This window comes from Crassostrea angulata, chromosome 1 (genome assembly GCF_025612915.1).
Source record: "Crassostrea angulata isolate pt1a10 chromosome 1, ASM2561291v2, whole genome shotgun sequence".
In the NCBI taxonomy this organism is placed as follows: Eukaryota; Metazoa; Mollusca; class Bivalvia; order Ostreida; family Ostreidae; genus Magallana; species Magallana angulata.
The window spans coordinates 44466595-44488961 of record NC_069111.1 but is presented as its reverse complement, the minus strand read 5'-3'; the positions used below and the strand labels follow the sequence as shown (position 1 = coordinate 44488961).

Genomic DNA, 22367 nt, shown 5'->3' with positions numbered 1-22367 from the left:
CATGAATGGAAATTTAGGAAAATATTGCACTCGTTCCTGCCCACCAGTGTTTTATGGACAGAGATGTATATCATCATGCAGTTGTGCTATGAACGAAATCTGTAATCAATTTGTTGGCTGTAGATCAATCTTCAAGTGTGGTAAGGTTCAAATAAAAAAGAATAAGATAACAATCATTACACATATGCAGGTAACAATTTAATTTATTACATACATTTTAATAAATACATGGTTTTTGCATATGCGATACAATTAACTGCATAATCCCCGTAACAGTTTCAAGGACTGATACGGATTCTGCAGGGCTAATATTGATCTACAGGTCTGTATTGCATTCCTCTAGGAATCCTCTGATAGTTTTCGCTTCAGACTTAGATAAAAATTTAGAACATTGATTCATTCGTCACAAAACAACGCCCGAAACGTAATAACGTCTTCTTTGAATTTAGGAATAAAAAAGTCTTGGATATATTATTACTATAAATATGCAAAAAATATAATAATACATACCATTCTCCCATTATTTTGTTTTCTTTGTTTTTACCCATGTAATTTATTTCTTTTGTCTGAAAGAAGGAATTGGTTGTCCCAAATATTTGACAATATCAATTGTTCGTGTCGTTAGCCATTTTTAGTGCTTTTAATTTTATACATTTTATAAGTTTTGAAAGAGTTATCTCGTGTTTTTTGGGAAACTCGCTTTCATTTGAGGAAGTAGTTGCTTTATACTTATTGTGTGTTCGCATATGCTTTGACCGAACTTCTCTTAACTTTTTTCAGAACTCACTCTACTTTGTCCTTTTATTGTAAATTTTCAGAGCTAATTTGTTTTTACTTATGTAGATATATCATCAAAGTTACCCCATTTTACACTTGCACACTGTTTTTCAGTTTAGTATGTGTGTAAAATGAATATTATTAATGTAAGTATTAGATGTGTTAGATGTTAAAATAGGGTTAAGATTAATTTGCTAGGTATTACTGTGAATTCAGTACAATATAAAAAAATTACAGATAGTACTAGTTATCAAAAATAAGTATTTCACAACTTATGAATTGTAGTTTTGATGAAAATACAGAAACTCCGTCGGGTCTTCAAAATATGGAATTCTAAAATAGTGTGTTCCTTTATTGATAATTATTTTTTTTTTCTGAAAATAAAATTAACTTGAAGCATTCTAGTCAATGATGGTTTTATATGTACTTCTATATAATAATATATATTTTCAAGATTTGGAGCAGGATGTAGAGCAACATGATTTGATGTGGTTATTGGTAACCTTGGTATGCATGCAAGGTTTGATTTCTGTTCTCAGCATTAGTTCTTCATTAAGGTAAATAAAAATATGTTTAATATAAAGAAATGCGACTAAGCTACTTGCTTCATATATATATATATATATATATATATATATATATATATATATATATATATATATATATATATATATATATATATATATATATATATATATATATATATATTTATATATATATATATATATATATATATATATATATATATATATATATATATATATATGTGTGTGTGGTTTTTTTTCTCCATAAAATATAACCCTTTTTTGTTGTCTTGTTTTAAGGTCAGGAATTCTACACAATTATACTTTTGTTTGAATACATTTTTATTTATTGATTTTAAAATTCGTTTGATAAGAAAAGAATGAACTGGACACAAAATCTCAAATCTAGGAAGTTTTAAAGCTTGCTGAAACAATTTAGAGAAAAGGTTTAAAATACACCAAAAAAAACCCCCAAACAACCGGAAACCATGTGTCCTGTGATGATCAACACTTACAAAGCGGTTCTTCATATGGACAGGTGTCAAATGGATATAATCATATTCATTTCCCAAAAGCTGCCACGGTTGATATTTGTTCTGAAGATTATAGCACAACAAAGGAACAGAATTTAATACACAAAAGGTATCTCACTAAACAATACAAGCCCACTATCCAAGACATCAACAAAGATGCGGAAACGTGATGATCTTTATCAAATCGATATATGTCGATAATCAGAAACACTGTTGGAACAATAATCGACATTTCTATACCCAAATCAACTTCGTATTGAAATCTTAAAAAGCCATTGCATACTACATAAATAGCCGTAAGGAATACACAACAATATCGGTTAAGGATTCTAGACACCCCGTGACTTCTACCTCTTTTAACGGTACGTGAGAACATGGCGATTTTAAAGTATTGTAAAACATTTTATGTCTCTTCGATGTATAACTCCATGGGGCGATGGGGGGTAGCTTCGGTCTACTAACCTGAAGGTCCCGAGTTCGAACACGGTAGGGACTTTATATACATTCAATTTATATATTTGTTGCCTTTATTGTAGCTTAATTTAAAGAAATCGTCAATATCGTTTTACAGTAAAACATGTTTAAAAAACCGTGGTGACCAATGTTAAAGTACAACTGCAGCTGTTGTATCCTGAGGGCTGCTTAAAGGTGGAACGGAACCGAAAATTAGGTTAATTGATTGATAAGGAAATAAATTGGACAGAAAAACTGTTTTACTTTTAATAAATTGTACATATCGGCGGGAAAATTATTAAAATAAGTTTTTGTATTTCAGTTTTTAATTCAAACTCAGTTCAATTAGTTTGCTGAGACGTGGAACATACAAAAAAGTGCATTAGTATATAACTTATTAAAAGGTCATTCTGATATATAAGAATGCCAAAAATACACGAAGAATAAATAAAACAGAAATGAACACAAATTCTTCTGTAATGCTCTCAAAAAATTATCAGATAGGGGTAAAAGACAAACACATAAAAACATACATTTTACCATTGAGAAGACTGATCAAAACACAAAAATGTCATTCTGATAGGTTTGTCTGAAAAAATCAAATTTGTTTCATTATATTTCCGTCCTTTTTAATATCAACATTCCTTTTTTGGATTTAAATATCATACTTGTCATGCCAAAGTACGAGCGTGATCTTTCTTTTTCTCTTCTATGAATGTTGGTAATAATTTTCTCAATTTTGGATCTGCGCCCGTTTTTTAACATATTGTGATATACAAATTATGTTTTAGTATTGTGCTTATATTCAGTTTTACCAGTAAACATTTTTTTGGTCACCTGAGTAACACCATTTTTTAGATAAACTTGTAAAAGGTAAAGTAAGAATTGGCAAATCTAAACCACCGATTAGCAGTACATGTAGAATGATTTTAGAATAAATACCACAATGTGAAATACAAATTACTAAGGCTGAATAATCAAAAGCTGGACCAAAAGAAGAGGGAAAATTATATATATATATATATATATATATATATATATATATATATATATATATATATATATATATATATATATATTTATATATATATATATATATATATATATATATATATATATATATATATATATATATATATATATATATATTTTACAGTTGGTTTGTTTTGTTTAAATGCCCACAGGAGAGTTTCTGTCTGCCCCTGAAGATGGGGGATGGGAGGCTGTTTTAAATAAAGCATGTTTGCTTGCCACCTTGTCTTTAGTTCATTTATGAAAACAGAAACACATTAAACCTCTCTTAAAAGTTAACAAACATGGGGAAATTATTTTCTATCAGAGTCTTGCGCCTTTCCAATATCAGGTCATTCACGCTATTATGATTTTTAAGTTTTTCGCTAAAATTATAGGTTTCATAGTCCTTTTTGAAGACAGAGAGGTGGTGGTCATCATTGCAATATTACAATTTCTACTACAGAATGAAACGGAATTTAAGCCATGAATGAGACTCCTTGACAAGTTTGCGTATGGGATCTGGTACTTAGGTGACTGTTAAGGCCTAATTGGCTCTTGTTTAAAACAGAAAATTCTTGCTTTATGATGCACTTAAGAGCTTTTACATGTAACATTGTGTAACCTGTTTATTTATATATTATTGGAATAGACTTAACTTTTCCATTATATTATAAGATACGCTTCCAGTCGTCGGCCTTTTTGTTTTTCATCGAATTCGTTCTCTGATACACATACAATATCAGCATGGTGTTCCTATTTTGATGTACTGTCAGCTTGTAACAGTCCAAGCATAAAAAAGTTAGATGCGGTTGCACAATGTAAATGACATATCAAAATTATTCATTCTATTTCTATTTTTGTCTTTATCCGCTTATCCCATTGTGAAGAAATTGGGCGCATAAGTTTGCAGGAATCATTAACACCAATCAATTGGGATTTAAATGTCTATATTTACATCTACAAAGTAATAATTCCTGTATTTCTTACGGAAACTTACACTTAACTCATAGCTCTATAGAAGCAGCCAGACTGGAATCTACACGTCCATTTATCGATTGGTCGAAATCTACAGCGGCTGAAACTGACAGGACTGAAATTGACACGCCCTGTTTATTGACTGGTCGAAACCTACAACGACCTAAGAGAAATCACGGACTGCACGAAATAACTATGATGATGTCAGACTCATGGTCTCACAGAGGACGATTTGGCTGTTTCTTTTTGCTAACGTACTTATGTACATCAACAGTTATTAAGTGAATTTTACTAACTTTTCATAATAAATCTAATAATTAATTTAAAGACAGATGTTAATATAAACCAAAAATGCTTCATATCACGAATGAATCTCCAAAGAAAGCATTTTATTATTTATATAACACTCGATATACAATGTACAGGTTTGTTACCTTGTTAACTTGATAGTTGAAGTTGAAGTACATGTCTATTTCGGCAATTAAAAAAAACCTCACAAGCTTCTAAGAGGACAAGAAAGGGCAAACCAATAATGCATACATATTTTGATTCAGTTATATTGTATATTTAAATAAGAACAGAATATAGAGTTCATAGGGTAGAAAACAATAACGAGTAATTATCATAAACCGGTATGTATAATTCAACAAAATGTTATATCAACATTCATTGAAAAACAAAAATGTTTCAAAAACAAGAATCACCAGGAGGATTTGAATCCAAAACACTACATGTTAGTGTTCACTTATCCAGGACAAAACCAGTGAGACATACGAGACTTTATATTGTGCGGTATAATGTATAGTGTTTGACACAACATTGTCTGAACTTGTTTTTTTTTTGTCCTCCAAAAATATTATTTAAAAAGTACATAATTAGTCATATCTGGGTCATCTCTCCATCTTTTTTAAGTAAGCGACATTTTTAATGTTGAAATATGTCATATTTACATGTTTTAAATTTGTGGAGAGAAACCCAGAAACAACAAAATTACTTAAAAACAGCTGTAGATAAGTATGTTTTTGCATGAATTGCATCGTGTTGTTATATTTTAATTATATTTTGAAAAAAACATTTTGCATTACAAACATTTTTCTACCAATTCCATGTCCAACAGTTATCATTAAAAAATTTGCAAAATTGATCGATGAAATGTTCACCCTCCTATTGTGCCCAGATTCCTTCTACATCTTCAGCGCCCACTTTCTTTTTTGGTTTTATTCTAAGTGTAAACAATTATATCAGGATTATCGTCGAAAAAAAATAAGGCCATTCATTACGACTACAAGCCATCGAAAAATTGATTACCAAAATTTACAACACATTGAAATTGTGCTCTTTACAGTTCAGAAATAAGAAGTTAATTAAATTGAATTTCAATTATGAAACTACTCAATGGATTAGGCAACTATTAGCTGCATTAATGTAGCCCTCTAGCGATTTTTTTTTCGGGGGGGGGGGGGGGGGGCTACAGCTCCGTAATGGTGCAAGTGCTGGAGTGATTCACTCTCGCAACAATTTCGGCTCAAATCGTCAATGAATGACAATAAGTTTTGCATTTGTTACCTGAACTTAAACATTATAGTTGAGTATGACAAAAATATTCCCATAATATTGAGTATAATCCAGATTCCATGTATCGGTTATTTTTCGTGTATGTCCACAATACAAGTTAAATTTGTCCACCATGTTTACTGATCTTGATCTTTTTAGCCGGGCTCTGGTGAAAGCAGAGTCGTGGCTATAGGCAGGCCAATCGACAATGTTACTATAAATAGCACAAATAAACAAAAAACCAAACAGCGTCAAGGTAAAGCTTCCGCTATACCAAATAGTTACCCAAAGAGCCACGTTTTGTCAAAAGTGTTGGCATTTTGTTTCTTTTTTAAAATTTCGAATGAATTGTCTCTCTTTTTTAGTTTTCTTATTAATAACGTGTTTTTAAAACATTACTATGCATTTTGGACACATACAATGCGCATGAATTTCCATGAACTACTTAGCTGCACGATGAAGAAACGGGGATTGAATATATAATGCTTGTTGCAAAATTCAAGGCAGCAACTGTTGAACTTTTTAACTTCTACTAGACAGACTTATTTTTTGTTTATAGCCGCTTACAAAATTTGGTCGCTCTCTGATGCTTTGCCGACATTAAAAGCATGAGAGAGAGAGAGAGATAGAGAGAGAGAGAGAGAGAGAGAGAGAGAGATTTTCAGTCTTTACTACACAATATGCAGAAAGACACACCAAAAGACCCCGGATTTCAGTACTTCAGTACTTTCATTTTTTTCTGGGACAGCCAATAAGAATTCAGGAGCAGATCTTGAACTGAGTATAGGAATTCCCCCAAGCATAAATAACGTGGTCAATATGAATTTTCCATTGTATACCCTTTTCTTAAATGATGTTTTTGTTATAGAACGAGAAAAGATCACTTATTTACACTGACAATTACGTTATCAAGCCCATCAAAACTCCAAGCGTTAATCCCATCAAATCACGCGAGAACTATCATGGCTGCTGAAGAAAAACGACTGGTAAACATGCTGGTGTGTTTTATATACGGTTAATTTATTGAATCCAAATTTAAAAAAAAACAATTGATCTAAAAAAAAAAGATATAAACAATCTTTTCAGACCAAGATCAGCTGCATTAAAAACATTTGCACAATTACGGAGATCCGATGTAATTATAGCCCTCTCCAGTAAACATCAGATATACAAAAATCGGAGAGGGATACCTTATTGCAGCTAGGCAACAATATGTGCTGCCATGGTTCCTTTTAACTTAATTATTAGAATTTTACTTCCTTGTTCAGATTTAACTTCCTTATTGTATTTGCTTGTTCATCTCTATTATTCTAAATTGTGGTTGAGAAGGGTTTTTAATACACAGCCTTATATATGTAACACACGTTTAGGATGAACATGGAAAAAAATGTGATAAACCGTCATCAAATTCATCTGTATTTATGCCTAGTAGTTATTTTTGCATTTTCTATTGTGATATCCAGAGGCCAACAGGATTGTGTAATTGAAAAGTAAGTGGGCAGCATTAAATTAGTATTCATATAAATGTATCCTTATTATATATATTTAATAATAAGTAAATCTTTTTATATAGGTCTACCAACTCTACACGATGTTGTACTGGCTTTCGACTTATAAACAGAACATGCACAGGTAGCCAAATTTTTCTTTGATTTTTTGATATTGTATAAAGACATAATTTGAAATATTTATAAAAAGATTTCAATTTTGAAATACTGTTTTTTCAATTAGAGTGCATTGGATATTTCGGAGAAAACTGCAGTCTTCCCTGTCCGCCAGGATTTTATGGACCAAGATGTAAAACAAGATGTAATTGTTCTGTAAAAGATACTTGTAATCAGTTTGTTGGCTGTATATCGAACTACACGTGTGGTAAGAGTTTGATCTAACAATAATTGTCATTCTAATTTTCTTTTGATTCATTTTTGTTGTGTCTACATCTGAGATTAAAGTGACGCGGTGACTCAAAATAGATGTTATAACTTTTATCATGACAACGGAAATAAGAAATATAGGAAATTTCATCATACGGAAGGCTTCACAGATCATAATTCATCAGCTTTTAGTTTACAAGTCATTAAAACTCGTCCAAAAATTTTACATTTAAACAAACCGAGTTGTTTTAGGCATTGATTTTAGTGTCACGTAATACGATTTCTATCTAAAAATACCTACTGTGGGAATGACACACGGAGAAAAGAATTTAAATTTAAAGCAAACCGATGCATGTTGTAATAAATAGGCATTTATACAGAGTGGTATCTTGATACATATATAGATCTTAAAGACATCGGGTCCAATGAATGACTGATGTATGACACGTTGCAGTGTTTATATTCCCCTGTGCTTGTGTGACTATGACGCGGAAGAAAAACTCAATATTATTGTATTGGCCCAACGCATAATTCTCCTTTTCTCTTTTTAATTTGATTTATTTACTTTCGAATACCTTTATTTTTAAGAACGTCATCTTTTATATAAGAAATATGGAAATCGTAGAAAATTCGATATTTGCTAAATCATCGGTTTGTGCGTCACTAAGTGCCTTTATATAACACACATATTTCTTTTTTTAAGCATTTCCGCTTTTTATCAAATAAACGACGTATATTCTTTACAGCATCTACCGTAGTTTACTGAATTCTACATTCAAAACGGGTTTTTTTTTCATTTATACAACGCATTCTATCTTAATAGATTAAAAATGAGAAATGTACTTTACAGAATTTGGAAAAGGGCTGCAAAATTTTCCTTGTTTAAGTACTTTCTGGGCAATGCTTTTCACATCAACTTTGCTTTTAAATATCCATTATTAGGACAGGGTGGGTAATGTGGGATGATTGCTGTATATTGTATTTTTGCAAGATTTTCTGCATCCTGTATCCGTTTGGTGCTATCAAATCTTAACATTATGTAATATCAACAAATCTCCTTTCTTTATATTTTGCTTTTAGCTATTTGGTGACTAACATAATACTATCAAAATTACTTCCGATATTTTGTCGTGATCATAGAATAGCACGTACCGTATTTGTCCTTTTTTGCTTTTAGTTTTTCTTATTACAGATAATTTGTTGTCGCAGTTTTAAACTTACCATTGTAACATTAGATTTAATTTAGAAGAGAGTTGATAAATTACACGGAGACATGTAGTTATTAAATTTCTATAAATTATTCTTATTTATTTTTATACTTATTAAAATCATATACAGACTTAAAAACTATAAAAGAATTACATTTGTACTTATCAAATAACTGTTTTACGCTTATAAAATTTTTTTAAAATAAATTCTCAGGATAAATAATACAGATTTTGAAAGGATGCAGAGTAAAAAGAGAGCAACGAGCTTGTTATAAAATTTGTAACTATGTGATAATGATTCTAAAGAATAGTCAACTGAAATAATAAAAAAATTTCAGTTTATATAGATATTGCCAATTTGCATAACGAGGTTTTAAAGTTTACCTTATTTTTTACTTTCAAATCCATTGATGCAATAATGTAAATATTTGTATCATTTTTCATACCTCAATACAAATAGAACCCAATATCAAATTCCCACCTGTTCATCATTAACTGTTTCCTTTTTCTAAACAAAAAACATGAATTCATTAATGCCACTTTCCTTATACCATCTGTTGGAAATTGTTTGTTCATTACATATGTATTTATATTTAATCATCTTTGTCTGTAAGGTATTTATTATAGTTCAACTCTGTGGTTTTTTTTAAGGTAATGTATTTTTTTTCGAAATTATTATTTACGTGTATTTAACATTTGTTTTGCAATGAGATAGTGAGTAGTTAAGTTTATTGCAAACATCTGACATGTCAGGAAAAGGTATAATCACACGGTCTATCTTTCACATCATTTTTGGGCATTTTTAAACTTTTTATAAAAGATGATATTAGTGTTTTATCCTCAGAACTGGCTTTGAATTGGTAGACAATGTTACCTTTTTTTACAACTACAAATTATAAATATTAAATATTTTAAAGAGATTTGATAACTTATTAAACAATACTGTAACATAAAGTTGGATATTTGAATCAGCAGTCATGCTAATGCAAAGTAGATACATCCTGATCAATAATTACTTAAGAAAGGAGTCTTCTCGTTATCAGACATACTTCTTATATCAAGAAATTCGTGAAATTTTGACAAAGTCAAACATATCATGTAACCAAATGATTTTATCAGTTTTATCAAATTTGACCATTTTTTGTTTGCATCAAGGTCATGTCATGGTCACTACCTTTCTCCTCAACTTGAAGGAGGATACAAATAGATGTAGTTACACGCAGTTATGTAAACATCTGCTAAAGATATGAAGTTTCTATTCTTTAGTGAAATGATAGAATATTAGAATGTCTATTAGCCTATACTACTATATTGGAAAGAATAATTAAACTAAAATTGATATTACTTAGCTCGCATTTACTCTAATTTTCTTAAGTTTTGAATATATGTTGATTGTTTTGTGTATGCTTCCGATATTAATATAGTTCTGATTTTTACATATTATGAAGACCTTATATAAAAATATAAATTGACAGAAAAGCTAATACAGTAGTATATTGACCATTTAATAAGAGAGCAATGTCGATTTTAGTGATTTTTTTCCACACAAAAGTATTTACAGAGTGATTGCTTATAAAAGCTTATAAAAATATAAATTGATATGCAAATCATCTCAAATTTTATAATATATTCTGAAACCCAAGTACCTTATCATAAGTTCACATAAGTTGCTAAATAAATGTTATTGTTTTTAAAAAAATGCTAAATCTACAGGATTGCAAAAACGTGATATCCACCTAAGACATGGCTCCGCCAAAAATAGTCCTTGTAAGATCATAAACTTTGAGTACTATTTCTATGCAAAGTTGTATGAAATAAAAAAAAAATAACATTATATTTTAATCATTGTTTATCTTGATCGAATGACCATTTTCAACCAAATTTATTTTTGACAAGGCGAAAACCAGAAAAGACTCCTTTCTTGCCATATTCTGTCCAAAATATTTACGCAGTACAATTTCTCAAATGAATACCTCAAGGTACAAATGATTTTCAGTGAAATGTTTAAAAAAAATCCCAAGATTTTCCCATTGAAACGCCCTATCTCGCTTGTCAGGTTTCAATACACAGCTAAAATCAATAGGTCTACGAGGGTTCTGCATTGCAATAGACATGAAGGTACTCGGGTTATAACGTTAAAAAATTGTGCGAGGTATTTCGTGTGACTTCCAAATTGAGAAATGATGTCAACATTATTTAATTTAAATCTCCGTAAGGAATCTGTTATCGTTTCTGTGAATTTTTCCGAGTAAAAAAATGATGATGTGTTAATGATGACACCTTGGAAAATTTGTATTTTCATTGATTTCAATTGCACTTTTTCCACAGGTATGTGCATTTTTATTAAAAAGCGTCCAAATGTGCTGAATAAATGTCTTGGGACTGATCATGTAATTTTATGTTGTTTAAGATTAAATTTCAACAAAGATCTAAATTTACTTACACTGATTTTAAATTGCAGGAAAATATAATTTTAGCACTCTCCTCTTATTTCCGTAAAACATCTCTGAAAGTTTTTTTTATCGCTATTTAGGTTTTGAATTGTCCCAGTTTCTGACACACTGGCTACAATTCAAACATACAACGAAATTAGTGTGTCTCCTTTTACTTTTCCAATGTATATATATATATATATATATATATATATATATATATATATATATATATATATATATATATATATATTGTTATATAAGAAACAAACCAAAATTGAAGAAATTAATTGAAAACAGATCGCCGTAATTTTCTCAGCTCAACAAAGAATTCACGAATTCAATTTTGTGCAAAGTTCCAAAATAGCCTCAGCATCAAACGGCCACTGGTGATATTCCGCCGACTGCAAGAATTAACATACAGATGTTCTACCTGATTTTACTTCACAGTAATTCGAAAATCCTTATATCCGTTATGATAGCAAACCGCCGCTTTGCGCGTCCGTTGTTTACTTGCCTTAACTGACTGTCTATTATGACGTCACCTTGTTTTGGAGTCGCGAAGAGTTAATCGCGTCATCGTTTACGAATCAATAAATCAAACGACTATTTGAAATAGAGGGAATGTTCTCTAGACATTATTCCTAGCCGGTTAATATAAAAAAAATATTGACCGGTCAATATTTTTCGGACGAGCTAATATTACAATTATTGACTATTATATATATCGTACGATTGATTGTTTTGACACAGCGCTCGTTTTCAAGGTCATAAGACCGTGTCAATAGATTTGTTTTGTAATTTCATTGTTTTAAAGGATAAATGTGTCCTTAAAAATGAAGTGTCCTTCAGGCTCTTTGGCTATTATAGGCTTAAAAATAAAAATTTTGATATTTAGTTATATATATTCATGACAAACGTCGAATTCGATTGTACCCAAGGTCTTCATCAAATTATAAACCCCATATACAATGCAAATGTATAAAACAGTTCTCTGTGAAAGAATGACATTTTATATTAAAATTAAAATCTAAACAACCTAATATAAAAACTTTAAAGTGCATTTTATGTTGATATTATTGCTTTATGATAATTACTTATAAACCTCGGCCGTTCGGTTAAAATCCAAGTGTTTGAAAAATCTCGATTCCAGTCACGGGATGTCCAACACGTTTGTGTACTCAAGTTCGAACCGGAGTGGCCTATATCCCCCCAAAACAAACAAGAAACAGTCGAAAATATACTTTAATGAATTCTTTCCAGATTAAATATATCATATACTTCGGTTGGAAGTTGTTTGTTTCATTTCTGTAATATTTACACCTACAAAAAATTGTATTCTACTTTACGGTGACGCTATATTAACTTTTGGTATAAAATAGTTTTAGACAGGCAGCGACCAGTAGAGCAAGAAAACCTCAGTTGGCAGTTGTTGATCGGCTTATTATGTGTTCAAGGCTTCATTTCGGTTATCTGCTTTACTTGTGCAATGAGGTAATTCATAATATATTCATTTGATAAAATGCCGCTCACCTCTTATTTTTCAAATACGTGTATTAACATAAATTTCGACATTTCTTTGTGCTTTTAATGTTTTCATATCAAAGATCTTGCAAAACAAATTTCTATTGATAATGATTTCTTTCATTGTTATTATATTTATACCAGAAAAAGATTGAAGTGGACACACAATCTTAAGATAACAAATCTGGGAAGTTTTAAAGCGCGTGTAAACCATTCCGAGAGAAAAATTAAAAAGCATGGAAATAATATAGGAAACCACGAGATCGATGATGATCAGCCCTTAGACAGATGTGGGACCTCAGGACATGAAACGTGTAACGAATACAACCATATCCAGTTCCCAAAAGCTGCTATGGTAGATATCTGCTCCGATGAGTATAGCACGACAAAGGACCAAAATCTACTACACAATAGACACTAAAGACTAAACCATAAAGATGTGGCAGTTTTATTTTCTTCTTAAATCCAGAGAATCAGAGAAGCGTAAAACTATTTAGAAGCTGAAAAATTATTGATATAAGTGTACCTAGATCAAACCATACCTATTAGAAGTATGAAATCATAATAAACGATAAACATGTTGACAGTTACTAGTATTCCATAAGAACAGAGCTAGTATGACCTAGTTAAACGTTGTGTAGTCTTTAATCTGGGTCGAAATGGCAATTTAGAACATTAATTTTCCTGAAAAATACTCAGTAACTGTAGAAAAACTTTCAAATTCTAATGATAAAACGCTGTTTTCTAAATTTAAAAATACCACATAGATCAATATTAAAAACTTTTGGTGCCTCAGATATTTGATAATAACAAAGCCCTCTATATTGACTTAGTGCCATTTCATATTGGTACGATAGAAAAGTAAAACGTAATATTAAATCGTTAGGGAAAGAAAGTTGTTGTCAACTCTATATCCAAGCGGACAACATTCTTATCTTTTATCATATAAGTTGTAAAATAGAATTATATGCATTTGGATGTTAATTAGAAAACAAAGTTATTGAAAAAATATTAAAACAAACTAGACACGAGCAACTAGGATGTCTTCCGTGCGATGTTTTGAATGTAATATGACCTCGACTTTGATAATTAACCATTTTTCTCCTTATTGGGACCACATAACAAAATTTTGATGGGTGAATATTGTCAGGAACATCATTTGACGCATCTTTCATTCTATATTGCTTTTCAAAATAATGCTTTTTAAATTATTTGTTCTGTTTGAGATATGTTATCATAGGTTTGGATTTATGGCCCCTTAAAACCCCGAATTACGGAATATATGATAAAATAATTATAATTTACTGTTAAATAAATGTTCGATGAACATTTTTGCTTCCAAAACATATAACAAAATATTTTTCAGTAAAGTGCTATAAAAAAAAAAAAAGACTTCAGAGCCTTCATGGCCCCTAAATTAAAAGGCCAGCCCCTTTTTCTCGATATCAAACGAAACGGATTTTGATATCAAACATGGGTTGACCCCTTATCTCCTTACTGGGGCCATATGACAGAATTTGATGGTTCAATATTGACTAAAGCATCATTCTAAGCATTTATTATTACATATTGCTTTTCAAAATATTTGTTATTTTTTGCGATATGATTGATCGATGTTTTGGACTTCTACCCCCTTAAAATTCCTAATAACGTAACGCTTGATAAAGTCTTATAAGGTATAGTTCCATATAAGATGTAAGATGAACGGTTTTGCTTCTTAAACATATCACAAAATATTTCTCAGTAAAGTGCTATGAAAGAAATACTTTAAAGCCCTTTTGGCCCCTAAATGCAAGGGCCAGTCCCTTTTTATTGAGATCAAATGAAATGTCTTTAATGTTAAAGGAAGTGAACATAAATAAATCAATTGTTGCTCAATAAATTTTAAAAGCCTTTTGAAACTTAGAAATGATGTTTGTAACGTTTTTGTCTATTTCTATCATGAGATTTTATCAATTTAACACTCTCAGTGAAAGGTTAATGGAGGTAATCTATTTCCCCCCAGCATGCATCTGTTCTCTGACGTAGAAAAGCCACATTGCTGCTGGTGACTGGGTCAATGATAGAACTGGGTCAATGTTTATACGGAGTTCATAAAAGTTACATAGAAAACTTATGCCTAGATGTGCAGCAAAATGTTGTACTGTCATGAGAGGACAAGGATTCAGTATATATCTATAACTGAACCTTAGGTAATTAACTATACATGGTTTGTGCAGAATAATGAATTGATAATATGTGAAATATGAGACCATGGCATTCCAGATTTTTGTTCAGAAATCTGACAGTCAGTGTTTACATAAATAAAATGCTCTTTGTAGATTTCAAATAAATGTAAAAATGTAATTTCATTTTCTTTGTGGAGTTTCTTACCTTTAATTCTATTTAAATATAGCTCTAGAGATCTTCCTGTCTGATTTGGTTTTATCTTTCATTAGATCTTGATGATACGTATGCCGGTTCTGTTTATGCTGTCAGAAGAAAAACAGAACTAAGTCACATTTTAAAAATCAGGATGCTGAGCAATGCACTTTATGTGCTCATTTATGTAGCACACATAATGTTCAAACTCATAACAGCAAATTAAGAAATTCCAGAGTGCAAGAAAAAATAGATAACAATAACACTGATCCAGAACATTCCGTTCTGGTTACATTTAACATTAATTGCTGATGAAAATGGATCATTCTGAGATCCAAAATCTTTCTCCATATACCGTGTTTCAAAATGTCATTTCTTTTCATCCATTTCAAGTTTTAATTTACATTTTGATGGTGACATTTTATCGCTGATACTAAGCGTGTGTAAAAATGCAATGTGTCTTACTGACATCAGCATCGGTGCTGTCCTCTCTTAGATGCTTAGAGATAACGAAGCATGGAAGTCATGATTTTAACAATATGGCAGCGCTCATGGATTGCAGGAATTAGTTATTCTTAGAGGTATCTCTTTTTACTGGGGAAAGCTGTGTCTAAATAGTTTTCAGATATCATTAGATACACCAAACAGACAAATTTGGGCCCTTGATAATATTTTCATGTTCACTTCCTTTAAACAGATTTTGTTCAACAATTGTTTAAAAACTCGTGACTGTATTTGAGCTATCTTGGATAGGAAGTTTTACGGGCCGGCCCCTTATCTCCTTATTGGGGCCAGATAACGAAACTTGAATAGTTGAATATTGTTTCAAACATTATTCTAAGAACCTTTTATTCTTAATTGCTTTTCAAAATATCAGTACTTTTCGTAATATATTTAATAAAAGTATGGACATCTAGCCCCTTAAAACCCCTAATTACGTAACGCTTGAATTTTTTTATGATTTTGTTTTATAAGTGAAAGATAAACATTTTTGCTTCTGAAACATATTACAAAATATTTCTCAGTAAAGTGCTATTGAAGAGGGACTTTGTAGCCCCTTTAGCCCCTAATTTGAGGGACCAGCACCTTTTTCTTGATATCAAACAAAAGCTCTTTGAAACATAAATTCTATTTGCTATATATGTTATGTTAAAATATTTTCAGGAATGGAGATAGAGAATGAAAACCATTAAAAATCACGTCGTTTTTTTTTTAAAGTAATTTTCAGGCCCAGGTGAGTTTCGACGCCTTTGAAACCAAATAAATCAAAATTGCCTTGATACACATCTACATTCATTCCTCTTCAATTCCTGAAAATTTGAACTCTTTTTTCGTTTAGGAGGAGATAACAGGTCAAGCAGACCCTCTGAAAATCGCTAAAACGTCAATATCTCACAAACATAAATGACGTCATTAAAAAAAAACAAATCATATATATGGTTTTTATCAATATCTACAAGATCTGAAATTTTCTCGAAAATCGGTTGAGTCGTTTTCAAGAAATCGCTTGTACAAAAAAGCATAAGAAAAGGGAAAAAGAAACAAAGCAATAAGAATGAGGACTTCCATTGGAAACGAAAGACCTTAATTACTTATTTGTGCACATTGTTTTTAAATCTGGCTTACATTTCAATTGAAGTGAATTGAAATAAATTCAATTGAAATACCATTGGATGTTCTTAAATATTAACTTCACAACCAAGATTGTATCGAGGTATTTTCATAAAACCGCTTAAACTGAAGAAGTAATCAAATATAGATTTGAACGGAATTATAAAATAAAATACGTTAAGTGATTGTACAAGAATCTTGTTAACGAAGAGGTGCTGCATGACAGAAATTTTGTCATACTCATAAAGACATTTCTATGTCGTTTTAAAACTGAGAACAATGCGATTTTGTCTTAGATCGATATATCTTTGTACATCCTGTTTTCTTTAACGGGGCTAATTGTTCAACAAATTACCCATTAGATTTACATTTAAATTTTAGATATGATATATTTAGCCAGGAACTATTTTATCTAAACACTTTAAGTTTATAATATGAAAATTTTCCTATCTTAGTTAAGTGCTCTTCATCTCAAGGAAGATGATGTAGTCTTAAAATGCCCCCAACCATCCAGCTCTCCTAAATACAATTTGATTTGGGTACATTTGAAACAATGTGAATAAATAGATGTATACACTTGTCAAACTTCATCAGTTTATCAAGATCTCCCACTGCCAGGGAATCACAAAGAGGAACGTAATTATTTTTGGTCACCCCGGGTTTTAGTGAATTTAGCAGCAACAATACATTTATTTAATAACACAATTGTAGATTACATAGTACAGTCATTTCATGCATATCTTTTACAATTTAATGCTATGCTATGGTATGCGATCTTAATGATATGCTATGAGATTTGTATGCTATGCTATGAGAAATTGAAATGAAGGGCTTATTGATATGGTATGCTATGCTATGGTATGGTATGGTATGCTATGAGATTTGAACAAAAACGCCTCCATACACAGAAGAGTTCCACACATTTTGAAGTAAAATAATAAAAAGCCAAAGTTTATCACAGATCTATCATGTAAACATTTATTTTTTCAAATAAAAACATTTAAAACCGGGTTAAAATAATGTTGTATGCTATGCTATGATATGCTATGGTATGATATGACGAATGCGATTCTATGAGATTGTATGCTATGGTATAAGATTTCAATGCTATGCTATGAGATTTCAATGCTATGCTGTGCTATGGTGTATGTTGTAAAAGATATACTTGAACTGACTGTATTTAGTTATAGTTCTTGGACAGTTCCAACATAAAATGTTGTCTTTGTGAAATAGCAAGGCTTAAGGTGAATATAGTGTGCATAAAGTACAGGTTTGCTTTAGTCTATCAAAACGTTTAACAAAAGAGAAAGAGAAAGCAAATAATTATTATACTTATATGATCATTTTGTAAACATTTTCTAGTTCCATAACTTAAACATATCTTAAAACTTTGCTTTGCTTTCAAATTCCTAGAAATTGTTGTACATTCCAAGAAATAGCCAACCTGTCTTTGGACTAGAACATCTCGCATGAATCATTGCCATGTTGGTCCTTTGCCATTGAACAAACCACGTGATTTCTGATCATGTATATTTATAGATGAGTATCAATTGACGGTCTAAAAACGATACAATTGGGTTGAGAAAACAAGGAAAACAAGTGAATTTACAAATCACAATCAAGTAAAACTAAAAGCGGATTATCTATTTAAATGATTAGTTTGAACATAAACATGGCGAAATGTGCAACAATAATGTTGGTGTTACAACAGATTGTACAAGGACAAAATGACAAGAATTTATCTCAAGATAATGTATGTCAAAAGGAAAAGTAAGTTCCATTTATTTATTTTAAAATACTCCCTATTAAGTTTGCTAATTTGAAATGCGTCCTCCTTTATTCATCTCAAGATTTACATTTACATTTAAAGAATAAATAATTTAAACTTATTGTTTCGTTTATTTTTACGATATTGATAATGTTTTGTTGCTACTGTCTCTGTGTATATGGTGAATAAATATGTTTTAAATGGAAATCTTTCAGTGGAAATACCCACTGCTGCAGTGGATATTATTGGCACGATGGAAAATGTATAGGTTCGATTTATTTATTAAGCATGTAATTGGTACATACATGTACATGTCACTTCTATTGATTTACATCTAGGTATATATAAACTAAATTTGTATCTATAAAATATTTTTTCAACAGAATGTTTCGGGGCATTTGGGTTAAACTGTTCAGAACCATGCCATAATATATCATTCGGATACCGATGCAGAAAAACTTGTAAGTGCCAGAATCACGAAGTCTGCAATAAATACACTGGCTGCCAAACGATTGGTAAGTTCCATTAGCAAGTTTAAAAATTTCAAAAAAAAGAAAAAAACATCTAACAAATGTCTAAACGTTTTTTAAATTGATTAGCAATGCAAATTATATTTTTTTCCATGACTGAACTTTTATCCAGCAGTCCATTTCATATAAAGCGTCGGTTGATTTTAAGGAATGCCGAGAACTAAAATAACATTAATTTCATTAGATTATATCAACAACGAATTTAAAGACAAATGTATAGACACTTTGCTTCTGTGTGTGATTGGATCTGGATCTGTCTTGCTTTCAATGGCCTTGTTATTCATCGGTGTGATGTTTTACAGATGGTAAGAGAAAATATAATGAAGCTTTAGGTTTTTAAGGTACTCAAATCAATTGTATGCTGCATAATAACTGCGAAACTTTTGTACTGCATCTATATTTTTTCAGGCGTAAGATGTTGTACAAACCTAAATCCGCTGAGAAAACAGAAGGTAATTGTTATTTTGTTTCATAAATATGAGATTAACACATCACGAGTATATTTTCTTTTTTTCCCAAAAAAACAATCATTAATTTTGTAATTGTTTTGATTGCTAAATAATTCAAATAACTGGTGTAAATGTTTTTTATCGAAAACTCTTTATTAAAGGGTTTCAAGTGGATTTATTCACAGTTCCGAGTATACAGGATACAATTCAGGAAAATTACGATGACATTCGCGAATCAAGAATGCTTCTCGATGACAACAGAAAGGGCAACAAGGAAACCACACCAAACAGAATAAACTCAACAGAGTATAACCGATTGTTCTGCAAAGAGCGTACATCAAGTAAAACAATGGGTGAGATGGGTGAAGAATATTACAGCGCAATCGATGCACGTTTTAAGAGTAAACAACCGCTTGTAACATTGTCTGAATTTCCAGAGGACGACTGCTATGTAAGCCTCTCCCAAAATGCAAAGAGAAATAAACGGATGTCAAAATCGTGCTCAGACATAACTGTTGATACATCGGGGGTGTATAATAATGTAGGAATTAATCAATACTATAATTCCAAAGTGGATAAAAACAATGGAAATATTTTGATAGCGCATTTATAGCTGTAAAGCCACAAACCTACATGCGTTCTTATATCGTTATTTGTAATGAGATTCATTTCCATATTTAAAAAACACTATCTTTTTTCAGCTAGTAAAAAAATAAAATATAATTTTATTGACAATTGCATGCACTTGTTCGTTGTATAAATCGCATTCGATAATCTTGCTACTCAACTAACAACCCCATTGCTTTTAAACTCAAAATATTTATTTTGATTTAATGCAAACATGGAAAACTGGGTGAAAAACTTTATTCTGCCAAAATGTCATAGATCGAAAAATGTGATTTTAATCTCAAATTTTAATTTCCGCTTATAATTTTTAAAAATAGCTTACATATAGCGCAATCTTCCTGGTAATTGTTGTTTATCTGAGTTTAACACGTGGTCGTGAATCTCACTAACATCTGAAAACCGTGTTTATTAGACACTCCAGCTCGATCTAAAAGTATCGAAAGCACTAGAAAACCCTTGCAGAATTTTAAGTCTTGACGAAATATCTTCCGGATTTCTAGGATGTTCCAGTCACAACAGTTTATTAAATTCAAGTTTCTTTTCCTGTTTTTTTAGAACTTATATATAATGCCATTGATCTTAATAATATATTGGGCTGTTTTTCTAATGACTAGATAACTATGTGTCTTTTTTGTTGTATTAAGGTTACATTAACATGTTGATATTGTTATTATACTATGAATATCAAATTGAAACACGACTCTCTATTGCATACAATTAAACAAAAGTTAAGCAATTGTAAATAGTAAAAATATTCCAATTGAATTTGAATGATTTAAACAAATAAAAACATTGCACAAGAGATACATAAAATATCAACCTAAGAGATGTTGATTAATGTTGATTGCTTTTGGTTTAGTATTGGTTATAATGAATCAAAAAATGACAATAATAAAATGTCAACCACGTCAAAAATCCATAAAGCAAAATATAAATTCCAAGTTGAGCAACACGGACCACTAAAAAGATAGAGGTATGATCAGGTGCCAAGGAGGAGTAAGCATCCCCTGCTGGCCGGTCGTAACCGCCATGTGCTTATGTTGAAGATCATGAAAAACGGAAGAAACCGTAGTCAGTCCAGTGTCTAAATAATGGTCTATTAAAAACGTCAATCAGCATGTGTCCTAATGAATCATTGTACATGCTGACAAGGTCATTATATTGACCACAGAACTTGCGTAACGCAGGTCTACTTTGTGATCGTGCCTACCAGAAAGTATGGGAAATGTTAACTATGACATCACATGAAAAAACAAGTAATCAAAAGTGCCCAAAAATAAAATAACTCCCGATTTTTATGGGAACAAACACATTAAACTACATAAAAATTACCTCTGCATGCAACTTTGTAGTCAATTAAGTCCAACAACGTTAAAAATAAACAACTGACTTATCGCGATGGAACTGTCGATGTGACGTCATATTGTAAATTTTGATGCATAGCGATATGTGTAGAGAGAGAGACGAAACAATCTATTTTTTAACTTGGGAATATAAATTTCATAAATGAACTGAGCATTATCTTAAAACAAATATTGTACTATTAAATCCTATTCATTATGCTTGTTTTGATTCAGCATGTAATTATTTTTTCAAGCGTTTATCATTTTTTTCTCTAGCGTGTTTAACGTAAAAGTTCGATGTGTTTGACACATCCAAATCAGCTATTTACAATCGCATAACTTAACAGATCATTACGATCTTTCTGGTATAAATTGAAAGAATGATTATTTTAATGAGAACTGCTGCTGCTTCGGTACATTCTGTAGAATGAATTAATAAATAAGTGAAATATTAAGCCAAGGTCACAACAAATTCAACCCGAGCTCATTTATTTTATATTTACATGTATTCTTATAGAGGATGAATTCTCTACGAAGCAGAAGCACTTTTTAGAATCTACTAGATAAGTAAAGAACTATATATGATAAGAGTTAAATTTGGCCCCCATAATTCGCCATTTTTAAAGTGTTTCGGGTACAATAAAATGTTTACTTATTTTTTAGAAGAGTTGATATAAAATATATTTTTCATCTATGTATTTGAATTATTTGCACACACTGGCAGTATATGACGTCAGAAGTGACGCCATTTCTATAATTCAATCAAAATCAGCCAAAAATTGACATTTTTCTTATCTATTTACGAATGGG

At 30.8% G+C, this 22367-nt stretch overlaps 2 protein-coding genes and 1 pseudogene across 3 annotated transcripts; all 3 read left to right on the top strand.

The window, feature by feature from the left end:
• Position 1: 1 nt before the first annotated feature.
• On the top strand, positions 2 to 2004 carry LOC128192639 (uncharacterized; annotated as a pseudogene).
• A 5142-nt stretch (positions 2005 to 7146) lies between these two features.
• LOC128171438 (uncharacterized) lies at positions 7147 to 15762 on the top strand. The gene is made up of 5 exons (XM_052837233.1): positions 7147 to 7320; positions 7404 to 7462; positions 7562 to 7702; positions 12727 to 12838; positions 13013 to 15762. Exons 1-5 carry the CDS (start codon positions 7202 to 7204, stop codon positions 13287 to 13289), a joined length of 708 nt encoding a protein of 235 aa, XP_052693193.1. The 5' UTR covers positions 7147 to 7201; the 3' UTR covers positions 13290 to 15762.
• A 2458-nt stretch (positions 15763 to 18220) lies between these two features.
• Positions 18221 to 20903, top strand: LOC128159988 (uncharacterized). Of its 2 annotated transcripts, XM_052823231.1 has the most exons (6): positions 18221 to 18610; positions 18824 to 18876; positions 18992 to 19123; positions 19323 to 19443; positions 19547 to 19590; positions 19749 to 20902. In XM_052823231.1, the coding sequence occupies exons 1-6, from the start codon at positions 18492 to 18494 to the stop codon at positions 20198 to 20200; spliced, it is 921 nt and encodes a 306-aa protein (XP_052679191.1). In that variant the 5' UTR covers positions 18221 to 18491; the 3' UTR covers positions 20201 to 20902. The 2 variants fall into 2 exon arrangements, with proteins under 2 accessions (XP_052679191.1, XP_052679197.1); XM_052823237.1 differs by lacking the exon at positions 18824 to 18876 and having other exon boundaries at positions 19749 to 20903.
• The last annotated feature ends 1464 nt before the right edge of the window (positions 20904 to 22367 follow it).

Bases quoted from the DNA above. Each gene is read 5' to 3' on its own strand.
- LOC128171438 (XM_052837233.1), top strand. From the start codon at position 7,202: ATGAACATGGAAAAAAATGTGATAAACCGTCATCAAATTCATCTGTAT. The intron at 7,703-12,726 runs GTAAGAGTTTGA...GGTATAAAATAG, and splicing joins TATATCGAACTACACGTGTG to TTTTAGACAGGCAGCGACCA. The intron at 12,839-13,012 runs GTAATTCATAAT...TATTTATACCAG, and splicing joins TGCTTTACTTGTGCAATGAG to AAAAAGATTGAAGTGGACAC.
- LOC128159988 (XM_052823231.1), top strand. From the start codon at position 18,492: ATGATTAGTTTGAACATAAACATGGCGAAATGTGCAACAATAATGTTG. The intron at 18,877-18,991 runs GTTCGATTTATT...TTTTTTCAACAG, and splicing joins GCACGATGGAAAATGTATAG to AATGTTTCGGGGCATTTGGG. The intron at 19,124-19,322 runs GTAAGTTCCATT...TAATTTCATTAG, and splicing joins CACTGGCTGCCAAACGATTG to ATTATATCAACAACGAATTT.